This window comes from Equus quagga, chromosome 14 (genome assembly GCF_021613505.1).
Source record: "Equus quagga isolate Etosha38 chromosome 14, UCLA_HA_Equagga_1.0, whole genome shotgun sequence".
NCBI classification, from domain to species: domain Eukaryota; kingdom Metazoa; phylum Chordata; class Mammalia; order Perissodactyla; family Equidae; genus Equus; species Equus quagga.
The window spans coordinates 88,435,212-88,447,843 of record NC_060280.1 but is presented as its reverse complement, the minus strand read 5'-3'; the positions used below and the strand labels follow the sequence as shown (position 1 = coordinate 88,447,843).

At 60.9% G+C, this 12,632-nt stretch overlaps 1 protein-coding gene across 6 annotated transcripts in view; it reads left to right on the top strand.

The window, feature by feature from the left end:
- ILF3 (interleukin enhancer binding factor 3) overlaps positions 1-12,385 on the top strand; it is a 34,217-nt gene extending 21,832 nt beyond the window's left edge. For 4 of the 6 annotated variants that reach the window (XM_046637746.1, XM_046637742.1, XM_046637741.1 and 1 more), the window contains 13 exons: positions 102-213; positions 632-729; positions 1,298-1,409; positions 1,499-1,609; positions 1,931-2,130; positions 2,491-2,658; positions 3,024-3,161; positions 3,248-3,424; positions 3,521-3,674; positions 3,790-3,843; positions 7,033-7,395; positions 8,130-8,258; positions 8,753-12,385. In XM_046637746.1, coding sequence (XP_046493702.1) covers positions 102-213; positions 632-729; positions 1,298-1,409; positions 1,499-1,609; positions 1,931-2,130; positions 2,491-2,658; positions 3,024-3,161; positions 3,248-3,424; positions 3,521-3,674; positions 3,790-3,843; positions 7,033-7,395; positions 8,130-8,258; positions 8,753-8,889 — 1,953 coding nt within the window. In that variant the 3' untranslated portion in view covers positions 8,890-12,385. The remainder of the gene's footprint in view (positions 1-101; positions 214-631; positions 730-1,297; positions 1,410-1,498; positions 1,610-1,930; positions 2,131-2,490; positions 2,659-3,023; positions 3,162-3,247; positions 3,425-3,520; positions 3,675-3,789; positions 3,844-7,032; positions 7,396-8,129; positions 8,259-8,752) is intronic. The other 2 variants (XM_046637744.1, XM_046637743.1) reach the window with 2 other exon arrangements.
- The last annotated feature ends 247 nt before the right edge of the window (positions 12,386-12,632 follow it).

Genomic DNA, 12,632 nt, shown 5'->3' with positions numbered 1-12,632 from the left:
GAGAGGCCTCCCCCAGCTCTTTAAGGAGACAGGTCTGGTGTCTGGTGTGGCCCCAGCGGCTGTGCCCTGGGCGCTGGCTCACCGTGCCCCTTGCCTTCCAGCCGCTCGAGCTGCTGTGCGAGAAGTCCATCGGCACGGCCAACAGGCCCATGGGCGCCGGCGAGGCCCTGCGCAGAGTGCTGGAGTGCCTGGCCTCGGGCATCGTGATGCCAGGTGGGGCCCTGTGCGCTGCAAGTCACAGGCACAGGACAGGGATTGAGGCCCCGAGGCCGCTTCCTGGCGGGTCCCCTGACCGGGTTAGGGCAGCAGCAACCCCGTGTCCCCCTAGGGCTGAAGCATGTGACTACCCTCTTGCACCATCATATCCAGCCCTGTGCCGGCTCCGCAGTGTGACTCAGGGCGGACCCGGGGCAGTGGTGGCCCACTCCCACGCGAGCTCCTTGCTCTGAGACACATGGATTATTGCCCTCATGGGCTAGCCGCCGAGTGGGTCACCGAGCTCGGCGTGTTTTCCAGAGCTGGGTGTGGATGGGGCGCGGGGGGTAACGCACCTGGTTCCCTCAGCCAGCACAGCTCTTCCGAGATGCTAAAAGATAATCCTCTGCATATCTTCCTTGTTTCCTGCCTTCAGATGGTTCTGGCATTTATGACCCTTGTGAAAAAGAAGCCACTGATGCTATTGGGCATCTAGACAGACAGCAACGGGAAGATATCACACAGAGTGCGCAGGTATAGTCGCCGCCATTGCCATTGCCACCGCGAGCCCTGACCCAGTGTGTAATCACCGGCTTCAGTTCCGTTACTGGGCGTTCTCAGGGCCGCCACGGACACTAGGCTCAGGTCGGGGACTGCAGGAGAGGGCTCGCGCCCGGTACAGGGTGCCCCAGCCTGGGCTGCTTCTTTCCCCTGGCGCCACGCGTGGTTGTCGCCTGCCCCCTCGGCCGGCTCGAGTGCTGTTTTCGGACACCGAGTTTAGCGGGGAGACGAACTTGCTGTGTGGACAGCTCTGGGGCTCCTTCCCCTGCAGGCCTACCACGTGGCTCCGTGTGGCAACCAGTCCCCAGGATGGGGTCTCCTGTACTCCTCTCGGGGGGTGGTCACAGGCTGGCCTTCCCCCACAGCGAGGCTGGGCCCTGGCAGTCAGGCCCTCCCCTGGCTGTTGGGGGACCCCTTGTTGTAGTAGGGGAGACCGTTAGCACGCCCCAGCTCCCGCCCCTTCCAGAAGGCATTAGCAAGCGCACACACCTCAGCTGGGAGCGCAGGGCGGCCGAGTCAGAGTCTTCTTCCCCTTCTCCAGCATGCTCTGCGACTTGCTGCGTTTGGCCAGCTCCATAAAGTCCTGGGGATGGACCCTCTGCCTTCTAAGATGCCCAAGAAACCAAAGAATGAAACTCCAGTGGACTACACGGGTGAGCCCACAGGGCCAGGCGGTGCGGCGGGGCGCACGCGCAGCAGAGGCCGGGCTGCACTCAGCCGCCCTGTCCCGCTCTTCCCTCAGTTCAAATCCCCCCCAGTACCACCTACGCCATTACGCCCATGAAGCGCCCGATGGAGGAGGACGGGGAGGAGAAGTCGCCCAGCAAAAAGAAGAAGAAGATCCAGAAGAAAGGTGCGGGCCTTCGTTCCCAGCCCAGCTTCCCTGCCCTGGCTCCAGGGAGGGTTAGCACCCCCCATCCCCCACCACCTCGTGCACAAGATGCCTGCTGTTGCTGCGTTTGCTCGGACGCGATACTGAAGTCCTTTTTCTCAATGACTAAATACAGCGCGGGCAGGGAACACAGGTGGGGTGGGTATGCCTGCGAAGGGCGGGGAGGCCGTGGTGCGCACAGCACCCGGGCCACTGTGCTGTGGGGCAGGAGGCCGGCAGACGTGCCCCCTCCCCGGCTCAGCTGACCGACCTTGCAGAACAGTGTCGCTGTTCTCTCTCCAGAGGAGAAGGCAGAGCCGCCCCAGGCGATGAACGCCTTGATGAGGCTCAACCAGCTGAAGCCGGGGCTGCAGTACAAACTGGTTTCCCAGACTGGGCCGGTGCACGCGCCCATCTTCACCATGTCTGTGGAGGTGGACGGCAACTCGTTCGAGGCCTCGGGCCCGTCCAAAAAGACCGCCAAGCTGCACGTGGCCGTCAAGGTGAGTGTGGCCGCGGCCCTGCGATGGGACATGTCCTCCAAACAGCAAGAGTGCCCCCGGCCCCCGACTCCCTGTGAGGCGCTCAATGCAGACAGCACGGGGCCTGGGGTAGGAGCCCAGGCGGGCGAGCGCTGCAACCGTTAGACTTTCAAATGTTTGCCAGGTCACACGTGGCGATGATGCCTTGGTCCTTGTGGCTGACACATAGGGTGTCCCTAGACCCAGCTGGGCAGTGGGTCTCCTGGGAGCTAACGGGCAAAACACCTTCCCAATTGCCGGGAGCCCCCCAGGAGCTTCCAGCTTCAGACCCCGGGCTGGAAGCCCTCGTGGTGACTGGCCCTACGGGTATCTCTGCTGAAGGTGCTGCAGGACATGGGCTTGCCCACTGGTGCCGAGGGCAGGGACTCCAGCAAGGGCGAGGACTCGGCCGAGGAGACGGAGGCGAAGCCGGCCGTGGTGGCCCCGCCCCCTGTGGTGGAGACCGTCTCTACCCCCAGCGCGGCCTTCCCCTCAGATCCCACCGCTGAGGTGAGCGTGTGGTGGGCGCTGGAGGGCCCCCGATAGGGTGGAGCAGGCAGCTGTGTCCTGGGTGCTGGGACAGCTAGTGGTCCTTGTGTCTAGGAGCTGGGTGTGAGCCTTTGCGCCACTGCCGAGAGGGCCCGGCTGCTGATGGCCCAGCGTCCAGGGCTGCACAGGGTGGCCTTCAGTCAGACAGCCTGTCCCCCAGAGAAAGGGTATGGGTGGAGGTGGTCCCCTCGCGGGGCCCACACATGAGTTCCAGAGGCGAGGCTGGCGCAGGACAGCAGGGCAGACAGAGTGGAGGGCCTGAGGCGTGAGGCGGGCTCGCGAGCCTTTAACTGAGGTCGTTGGTTTTCTTTTCTGTTTTCCCTGAGAACGTAAAACAGCAGGGGCCGATCCTCACTAAGCATGGCAAGAACCCAGTCATGGAGCTGAACGAGAAGAGGCGGGGCCTCAAGTACGAGCTCATCTCGGAGACCGGGGGCAGCCACGACAAGCGCTTTGTCATGGAGGTGAGCGGCGGGGCGGCCCCCACGCAGCGGCCCCCACCCCGGAGGCAGGCGTCTGGCCACCCCTGACGCACATCTACTCTTCCCAGGTCGAGGTGGATGGGCAGAAATTTCAAGGTGCTGGCTCGAACAAAAAGGTGGCCAAAGCGTATGCTGCCCTGGCTGCACTCGAGAAGCTGTTCCCCGACGCCCCGCTCTCCCTCGAGGCCAACAAGAAGAAGAGGGCCCCTGTGCCTGTCAGAGGTGGACCCAAGTTTGCTGCTAAGGTCAGCCGCCCCCCTCATTTCTCTGGCCTTGGCGCGAAGTCCCCCGTGCCCTGGGTGTGAGGCGAAGGTGACTTGTCTGTCTTCTCTCCCATCTAGCCTCATAACCCTGGGTTTGGCATGGGGGGCCCCATGCACAACGAAGTGCCCCCGCCCCCAAACCTCCGAGGGCGGGGCAGAGGAGGGAACATCCGCAGTCGAGGGAGAGGGAGAGGATTCGGTGGCGCCAACCACGGAGGCTACATGAATGCTGGTGAGGACCCTTGTCCTGCGCTGGCCCCGTGGCCCAGCTTGCTCTCAGGGTGTGGGGGGCCCCAGGGCCGGGCACACCCACCTCGGCCCCGGTAACCCTGTCTCTTCCCTTCCAGGCGCCGGGTATGGCAGCTACGGGTATGGAGGCAACTCGGCGACCGCCGGCTACAGTAAGTGTGCGTTTCTCCTTGTCTGACTGGGGAAGAAGCTGCAGCTTAGCTCCCGGGCCTGAGTTAGGGCAGGGCGGCCCACCCGCAGCAGCTTCCCTGAGCCGCCTGCTCCCGGCGAGGGGTCAGTCAGTCCTCCAGCCCCCCGTCCTGCAGAAGCGCGCTGTCCTCCGTAGATGTTAGCACGCACGCGCGTGGGACTTGAAAGTGCCCTAGAAGTCAAAATTTTAAATTTCTCTGCTTTAAGCCGTGCGAAGCACCAGTGCTGTGAAATGCTTTTGTGGACAGTGCACAGCTCTTGTCTTGAGAAGGAGCCTTCACTGGGGGGTTACAGGAGCAGAGAAATCTAAAACATGAATTTCAAATGTGGCCCTCTGTGCCCTTTTTCCAAAGGATTCTAATTTGTTTTCTCTGCTCTGTCTCCCCCTTTTGTAGGTGACTTTTTCACAGACTGCTACGGCTATCATGATTTTGGGTCCTCCTAGAACATCTAAAAGTATTGCACACAAAATCAACTTTTTACTCCAATTTTCTCGAACTCCAAAACCCAAAGTGTCCGTGCTGTGCCCCTCTGCTTCACTGGGTTTCTCAACCGTGGCTTGTCACCGCAGCTTGTCTGAAACTCTTAGCCTGCAGAATTTAAGACAATGGCAGTTTTTATCGTGATTTGCCTTTGAACTTGGTCACATTGAAGTTCACAATAAGTGGAAAACAGTTTTCAGAGAATGCCTTTTTGTGCAGAGTTGCACAGAATTCTAGCGCCAGCGTGGTCAGCATCAAGGCAAAAGCCCACCTTTGCTTTTTATGGAAAGCATTACTTTATTTAAGAGACAGTGACGCATTTTAATCTACCTTTGTCTTAATTTACAGCAGGTTTTGTATGAATTTTTAACCTTTTAACAAATTCCCAATCTGGTTGATGCCTTTGACAGTAACGAAAACGATTTCACCACATCCGAATCCAGAGCAACCGGCTTTTTTTTTTTTATAAGCATGTAAAATGTTGGGAACCTTGGAGAACTGTACATTGTGCGAAGTGAACCTGTCCCGCCTTTTTGTAAACGCTCTGGTGGGTGTTGTGTGGGGACGCGGTACCCTGTGCTGGGTCGGCTAGAGGTGACCTCTCAAAGGTGTCACAGCTGGGCTTCCATCGCCAGCGCACGCCGCAGACAGGCTTTGAGGGCAAGAACGTGGAATTTTGCAAGTCCTGCTCACGGTGACAGATGCACGGGAGTCTAGAGAGCTGTTGTGTTGTTGTATTTTGTTTTTAAATGGGGCTTTAAAAATAATCAAGCAGAGAAAGCCTGCCGTGTAGCCCATCTCTCCAGCGAGGAGCTGGCCTCGCAGGCCTGTGTCGCTGGCGCGGCCGCAGCACATTCCAGAAGGCCTAGAAGCTTGCGCCTTCTCGCCTGAGCCTGCACACTTGAGCTGGTGGCCCCTGCCTGCGTGCAGAGGCCTGGGCAGGCATTTCGGTCTTGACTGAGACTCCCGTGTCCTGGCGGGAGCCCTCGGACGTGAGTAGAGTTTGGGCTCTCGTCAGCAGAGTTTTTTTTTTGCAGCAAAGCCTGCCTCTGCATTGACTTGCAAGATTTTGCGTTTATTCAGGCAAAAACGGTTACTACATAATTTGTTCCCAGAGGTTTGAAACATTCAGTGAAACTTTTTAAAACTTTGATTGCATGGTGTATTTTTTTTTTTAGAAAGTTATTGTTTGAGAATAATGTCTTTTTCTACCAGGAAATAGTTATCCTGAATGACGTTGAAAACTTCCCCTGCCCTTTATTTTTTTTTTTAATCAATACATGTTAAAGTAAGAAGCCCCCAGGACTTGGCGTCTTCATTCATTCCCACGGGCGAGGAGGGCCAAGGAGGCGCTCCGGGCGGGCCTCGGGGCAGCGCAGGTGGCGGGGATGGCCTCCACGGCGCGTGACGGGCCAGTGCGGTGGGGGGAGGTGGGGGCCGCCCGCCTGAAGAAGATAAACTGATGGGGCGGGTCACTTCTATCCAAATCACTGCTCAGGGGGCCCAGGGCCGCCAGTGTGGGCACACATCCCCAGCGGGTGGAAGGCACGTGGGGAGTGCCAGGTTACTGCGCCCGAGAGCCGGGAGACCCCAGGTGCTGAACACAGGAAGTGAGGACAGGCTGTGTGGGAGGGTCCTCTGCCCTCCCCCTCCCCCTGGGTCTCCGGGGCGACTGGGCACCTGCCCTGCCAGCCAGTCATGGTGTGCCAGGGCCTGCCTCCTCCAGGCCAGGAGTTCTGTGGCCCATCCTCCCCGCACTCGCCTCACCTCGCCTCAGCTGACCCACCCCCGTCAGTCCGCCTGAATGTCTGGTGGAGGCCGGGTGTTGACCACCCTGTCTTCGGGGTCCCTTACCTAGTGCCTGGAGGGGGCCTGGTACCGTGACATTCGCAGCTTCGAGGCATGAGGATGTGGCGGCCTCGCTGCACGCTTGTCAGTCCTGCTGCTGGGTCCCGCCTGCACCCGGCAACTGTGCTGGGAACAAGGAATGGCCATCCTGGGGGACCCCTGAGGCTGTCACCTGAGGCCCCACCTGGACGTTTTAATCTCAGCCGTAGCTAGTCTCCTTTTCCCACGGGGCTGTGGAGTCACTCCTTAAGCCGGGCGTTTGCACGAGTCACCCCAGGGAGACGGCCAGGCCGTGTGGCTCCTCCGAGACCAGCTCAGACCAGTTGGTCTTCAGGAATGACATGGGTTTTAGGGGCCTCATTAAAGAGCATCTCCTCAGGGCACCCAGGTCTGTGGCTGCAGAGTGTCTTCCCAGCACAGCGGGGGAGGGGGCTGGCTGCTTCTCTGGGGCTTCGCTTTTCCTGTCACCGTTGGGGACATCTGGGTAGCAGTCAGCTAGTGGTGAATGTCCTACCACGCTCGGAGCCCATCTCATTGTCATGTTGACATCCGCTGCAAACGCTGCTGCCGGCGTGCTGTGGTGCCGCTGCTTGGCAAAGATCCATTGTTGTCGTCAGCTGACGGGTGAGTGGAGCTGAAGGCTGGGCCGCCCGAACCAGGCTGCTCCAAGGACCGGAGCACCTGCTCCTCTCTCCCGCCGCCTCCCTTGGTCCCGGCCGCGCTGCCGGCTTGTGGGTCAGCCTTCAGGGCCCACAGCTGCCATTCCTCTGCTCCTCGCCCCAGCTCCTGACCCTGTGCCTGACTTGCTGCCTTCCTGTCTAGGTCAGTTCTACAGCAATGGAGGGCATTCTGGGAATGCCGGTGGTGGCGGCGGTGGGGGCGGTGGTGGCTCCTCGGGCTACGGCTCCTACTACCAAGGCGACAACTACAACTCACCGGTGCCCCCGAAACACGCTGGGAAGAAGCAGCCCCACGGGGGCCAGCAGAAGCCCTCTTATGGCTCGGGCTACCAGTCGCACCAGGGCCAGCAGCAGCCCTACAACCAGAGCCAGTACAGCAACTACGGCCCGCCGCAGGGCAAGCAGAAGGGCTACAGCCACGGGCAGGGCAGCTACTCCTACTCCAACTCCTACAGCTCACCCGGGGGCGGCGGTGGCGCCGACTACAGCTACGAGAGCAAATTCAGTGAGTCGGCCGGGCGCACCACACCTGCGCCCCAGCAGTCCGGTGCTGGCTGCAGGGCGGGCGTGGGAAACACCTGGAGGCAGAGTCCCCCTGGCCCAGGTCCTTGCTGTCCCTTCCTGTCGCCTTCTTCTGAGGCAGGTCTAGTGGAGGCCCCGCAGGCTGTGGGTTGAGGCTGGGGCCCAAGGGTAGAGTCTGAGTCTGGGCCTGGGGCCGCCGCCGCAAGGGGACCTCAGGGATGGGCTCTGGACACTTGCATCCAGCCCCTGAAAGAGGGAGATGTGTTGCCCTGCCGCCCTCGCCCCATGCGCAGACCCAGCAGGCTGCGGCTGCTCTTTTGGCCCAGCTGGGCGAGTCTGGGTGTGCCTGGCCCTCCATGACAGGACTGCAGGCAGCAGCAGCTGTGCTGTCGGCAGGGGCGGCACTGGCTGCTGGAGGGACGTGGGGAGGCTGCTGCTGGGTTCCTGAACTGCCGGGATGCCCGGGGTGGAACAGGCTTCAGAAGTTGGGCACTGGGTTGGCCCGGGGCACGGAGACCTTGCAGGGGCTCTGGCCAGCTCCGGCACTTGGTGGTTGATCGACGTATGCTGAATGTAAGCATTCAGGATAGGGCGATCTGCAAAGGCCCAGAGTCTCGGCCAAGGGCCCCCGCTTCCAGGGCCGCAGCTCCAGGACCCTGGACCGCCCTGGCCACGTCTGGCTTGGGCCCCATAACCTTGCTGTCTTCTCTCCCCCAGACTACAGTGGGAGTGGAGGCCGAAGCGGCGGGAACAGCTACGGCTCAGGCGGGTCATCCTACAACCCAGGGTCACACGGGGGCTACGGCAGTGGTTCTGGGGGCGGCTCGTCATACCAAGGCAAACAAGGTGGGCCTGGGGCGGCAGGCGGCAAGGCACTGGGGGCCCAAGCTCGGAGCCAGCGGGGTGCACAGAGGCCGTGTAGGGGGCAAGCTGCAGTGGCAGCTGCCACGTGGCTTCCACGTGTGGGACAACAGGAGTGGGAGGCGCAGGCGGGCCCAGGAGCCTGCGAGGATGCAGCCTTACGCAGCCTCCACCTCCTCAGCTTTTCTGCAGCCCCACATCCCGAAACCGCTCACAAAGTCGGCCCTGCAGAGCCTGGCGTGGGGCCTCCAGTTAGGCGCGGGCTCAGCCTTGTGCTCCGTGCCTGGGTGGATGCCCACCCTTCCTCAGCCCAGGTCCCGTGGTCCCACGGTCCCATTGCACAGGGTGTGGGTGACAGCCAGGCCCAATGGCGCGGAAGGCACTTAGCAGAGCCAGGTAGAGCTGAGCCGCTGTCGCGGGACTCGGCCCGGGTGCTGGCCGTGCCAGGCCTCCCTGCTAACCCGCCCTCTCTCCGCCAGGAGGCTACTCGTCACAGTCCAACTACACCTCACCCGGCTCCGGCCAGAGCTACAGCGGCCCCCCCAGCTCCTACCAGTCCTCACAGGGCGGCTACGGCAGGAACGCAGAGCACAGCATGAGCTACCAGTACAGATAAAGCCGTGGGCGCCTGCATCTGTCTGTCTGCACTCACCCCGTTGGAAGATCCAGTTTCACGCACCACAGTTAACATGTCAGCCGGCCCCTCCGCCCCGCCCCGTCCACGTTGCCGTGTCGTGAGGTACAGCTGGCCACGCCCGTGGCCCGTCCTGTGACCCGTATCTAGCCGTGTTTGGGACTCTGTGTCTTCAGTGGTCTGTTAGTGGCCATTACCACTTTGTCTGAGTAGTTTTGAGTTCTCGCAGTTTGGTCTCCCTCTGTCTATTTACACTTGGTGTTAGTGTTAACTCGGTTTGTCTCTAAATAGTTCCGGAGGGGATGCGTCATCTCTTCCTGCTTTTGTGAAGTGAGTTCAACAGCTTTCTGTATTTTAATGCTTTAGTGTTTCAGTTTTATAAGTGAAGATTTTATTTTAAAAACCAGTGGGAAAGAGTGGGGTTTTGTATGTCTGGATCATTCAGGCAGTACATCTGAATTCAGCTGAATGTAGATGAATAAAGAGAAACAAAACTCTGCGCCCGTCGTAGGCCTGGGTGTCTGACCCGCCAGCAGTGCGACAGGCAGGTTCCTCCACTCTGTTCCCAGCCCAGGAAAGCAGGGTGGGGTGGCAGGATGGTCCCTGGTCACCAGAGCAGGCCCAGCGCCGGGCCTGTGGACGCCTTTCCTCCGAGGTTGGCCAGGCTGGCACCCGGTCCTGGGGTCTTAGGGCTGTGGTACCCAGTGGGCTCCCCGGGTCAGCGCAGCGGCTCCCGGCGGCCCACGCTGCTGCGCCGGGGGGCTCGCACTGTTCAGCGTGCCTGGCTTGCTGCTCCCTGAATCCTGGGGTAGTTTTCAGTGCAGTTTCACATCACCATGGAGTAAAATGTCGTCGTGGGTTTGGTACCTGTCACCTAACTTGAAAATGGCCAGTTGCGTCTGGCTGAAGTCCTGGATCTGGGAGAGCCCGGCTGCAGAACCATTGACGCTGGACCGGCGTGCCAGCCCTCCTGGGCGCCCACCGCGGCTCGCGGTGTGCAGCTGGGGCTCTGCTCGGCCCTGCCCGGTTCCAGTGGGCTTCCCTGGAGCAGTGCTTCTCCATCCTGGACAGCTGGGCGGCGTTCGGGAGATGTTTGTCATCTAGCGGGCAGAGGCCAGGATGCTGCCCACGTCTACGCTTCAGTCAGCGGGGCGGAGGCGGAGGGCCCTCCCCGGCAGCCCCTATCGGCTTGGCCCAGCCCGGGTGGAGGGCGGCACCTTCGCAGGGCCTCCCTGTTCGGTGCTTCTCCGTCCTCTGGCCGCCCGCTGGCCTCCTGGGCCTGGTTCACCACGGCCTTTTGGAGAGGTGGGAACCACTGACTCAGAATCACACGGCTGATGCAGAAAATCCAGTGTGCCTTCAGAGGACGAGGATTTGCTCTCTTGGAGGGGCAAAAGGTGTTGTTCTGCGCCATAAAAGAGAGCGTTCAAGACTGGCTTGCTGCTGGAGCAGAGGAGGCCCCAGATACCACCCAGTCCAGCCCAGGGAGAGAGGCCGTGTGGGGCTCAGCTGAGAGGTGACACGGTGCGAACGCTTGGCTCAGCCTGCAGTGCCCTGGGGTCCTTCCCTTCGGTGTGCCCCAGAGGAGACAGACGAGAGAGACCTGAGGGACGCAGCCCTGCCCTGACCTGGATGGGCAGTGGCCATGACCTGTCTCCTCTCCCGGACATGTCCGGGGGCCAGGACAAAGACCCACTCGAGATCCTTGGGACCTTGTGCTTGAGATGAGAGGATCCAGGCTGTGGATGGACCTGCAGCCCTCAGAAACCCACGAGGACGATGCCCTGGCCCACCTGCCAAACGTCTTCAGTCTCTACTGTGTTTTGAAAGCTCGTTTCCTCACCATCAGTTTCCCAGGCAGCAACCTTCACACTCGGACTTCCGCAGGCAGACCCACCACGAGGGAGAAGACAGTGGAGACGCTGTCCCCGGCCTTCCGGATGTGGAGACAAGTGCTCAGGGAGCCGGGCCTTGGGAGTCCCTGTCGTGAGGGAGGGCAGGGCCCCACGTGGCCTGTCTCTGAGTGGATGCTGGAGTCACTCCTCGGGCCAGGACGACTGGTGTTGACCTGAGAGATGGCCGCGGCCAAGGCCGCAGAGCAGCGTCCAGGGAGCAGCATCCTTCCTGCCTGCCAGCGTCTGGCGGCTCCGGGCACGCCTCACTTGTGACAGCACCTCTCCAGATCTGCCTCCGTCTGCTCACGGCCTCTCTGGGAGTCTCTGCGTCTCAGATCTCCTTCCTTTTTCTGAAAACACCAGTCACTGGATTTGGAGCCTGCCCGATCCAGGAGGAGCTCGTCCCGAGATCTGTAATCACATCTGTGAAGACCCTGCTTCCAAATGGTGCCCCGTTCACAGGTGTCAGTGTTAGCACTGGGACACGCCTTTTTGGGGGGACAGTGTTTGGCCCACTGCAGGGCTGGGTGAGGGTTTTACTCCCAGTTGGAACCGCCCTGGGAGTTGGTCAGCCACAGGCAGGCTCCTCGTGGTTGGATCTGGACGGCGCAGAGCCGGCAGTATGGTGGGTCCCTGTCTCGAGGTGACAGTTTATGAGCGCAGGTTGCCGGGCTTCTCACTGTGCTTGGGGACCTCCCTGGTGCTGGTGGATATGTGGTTCAGCTGGCCGGCAGCAGTATCCCAGCCCTCAGGACCTGCCACCCAGGACACTGTGTTCAGGAAGATGTGGCAGACACCTCGAGCCTGGAGAAGGCCTGGGTGCTGACATGTCACCCATTCATGGCTGAGCGAGGCCTTCCCGGGCCAGGCCTGTGATGAACAGCAGTGATGCCGTGGCCCATGTGCTGATGGAGGATGGTGTCCTGTGACTTTGTCGCCAGCAGAGATCACCAGGAGTGTCAGCAGGAAGGACCAGCGGCCCACACACTTACTGAGCAAGCTGATCAGGACAGGGTACTTGGGGATAGGCCCTGGGGGTCAGTGACCTGGGACTGGACACTCCACCCGGAGGGCTCAGGATCCCTTTGGAGGGGAGAAAGTCTTCTTGACTTGGGAGGACAGCTGGATATGCGCATGGTGGGCTGAGGTGACGTCAGAGGGAGGGGCATGGCCTTGCAGGGAATTTGGACTGATCCCAGGGGGCAGTATTGGGGATTGGTGACCTAGGACCAAAGGGCACCTCAGAGCAGTAAAGAGGGGCACAGATGCAGGATTTCTCTAGGTTTAGCAGTGTCACTGGGGTCCAGTCTGACCTGGAAGTCACCAGCCGGCTGTGCGACTACCCTTCACCTGGGCAGGGGAACTTTCGCTCTCCCTTTCACCGCTGACCGTTGTGTAGTTGGCACGGCCTGCCCCGCCCCGAAGGACTCAGGCCTGGTCACCTAGGCCGCTCCTTTTGCAGGCCCGTCCTAGACCTCTGGACACGATTTGGGGCAAGAAGGCAACCAGCCTTCTTGGCCCGGATGCTCATTCTAACCCATCCCAGAATAAATGGAAACTTCATGTGTTCATTATTTCGTTCACTCCACATGTATTTATTGGGTGTTTATGTCTCAGTCGTGCATGGGGCACTGGGAGAATATGGCAGCGAGCCTGGTCCCTGCCCTCAGGGGGCTTCAGGCACCAAGAGGGGCCGGTCCCAGGGGGCCAGGGAGTCAGGTGAGACGGGAGGGAGGAGTTGGACCCAGGAGTGGTTGAGGAGGGTGAGTGAAGGGTGTGCCATGCAGAGGGAACAGTGCTGGCAGAATTCCTTCGGGGGTGGGAATGGAC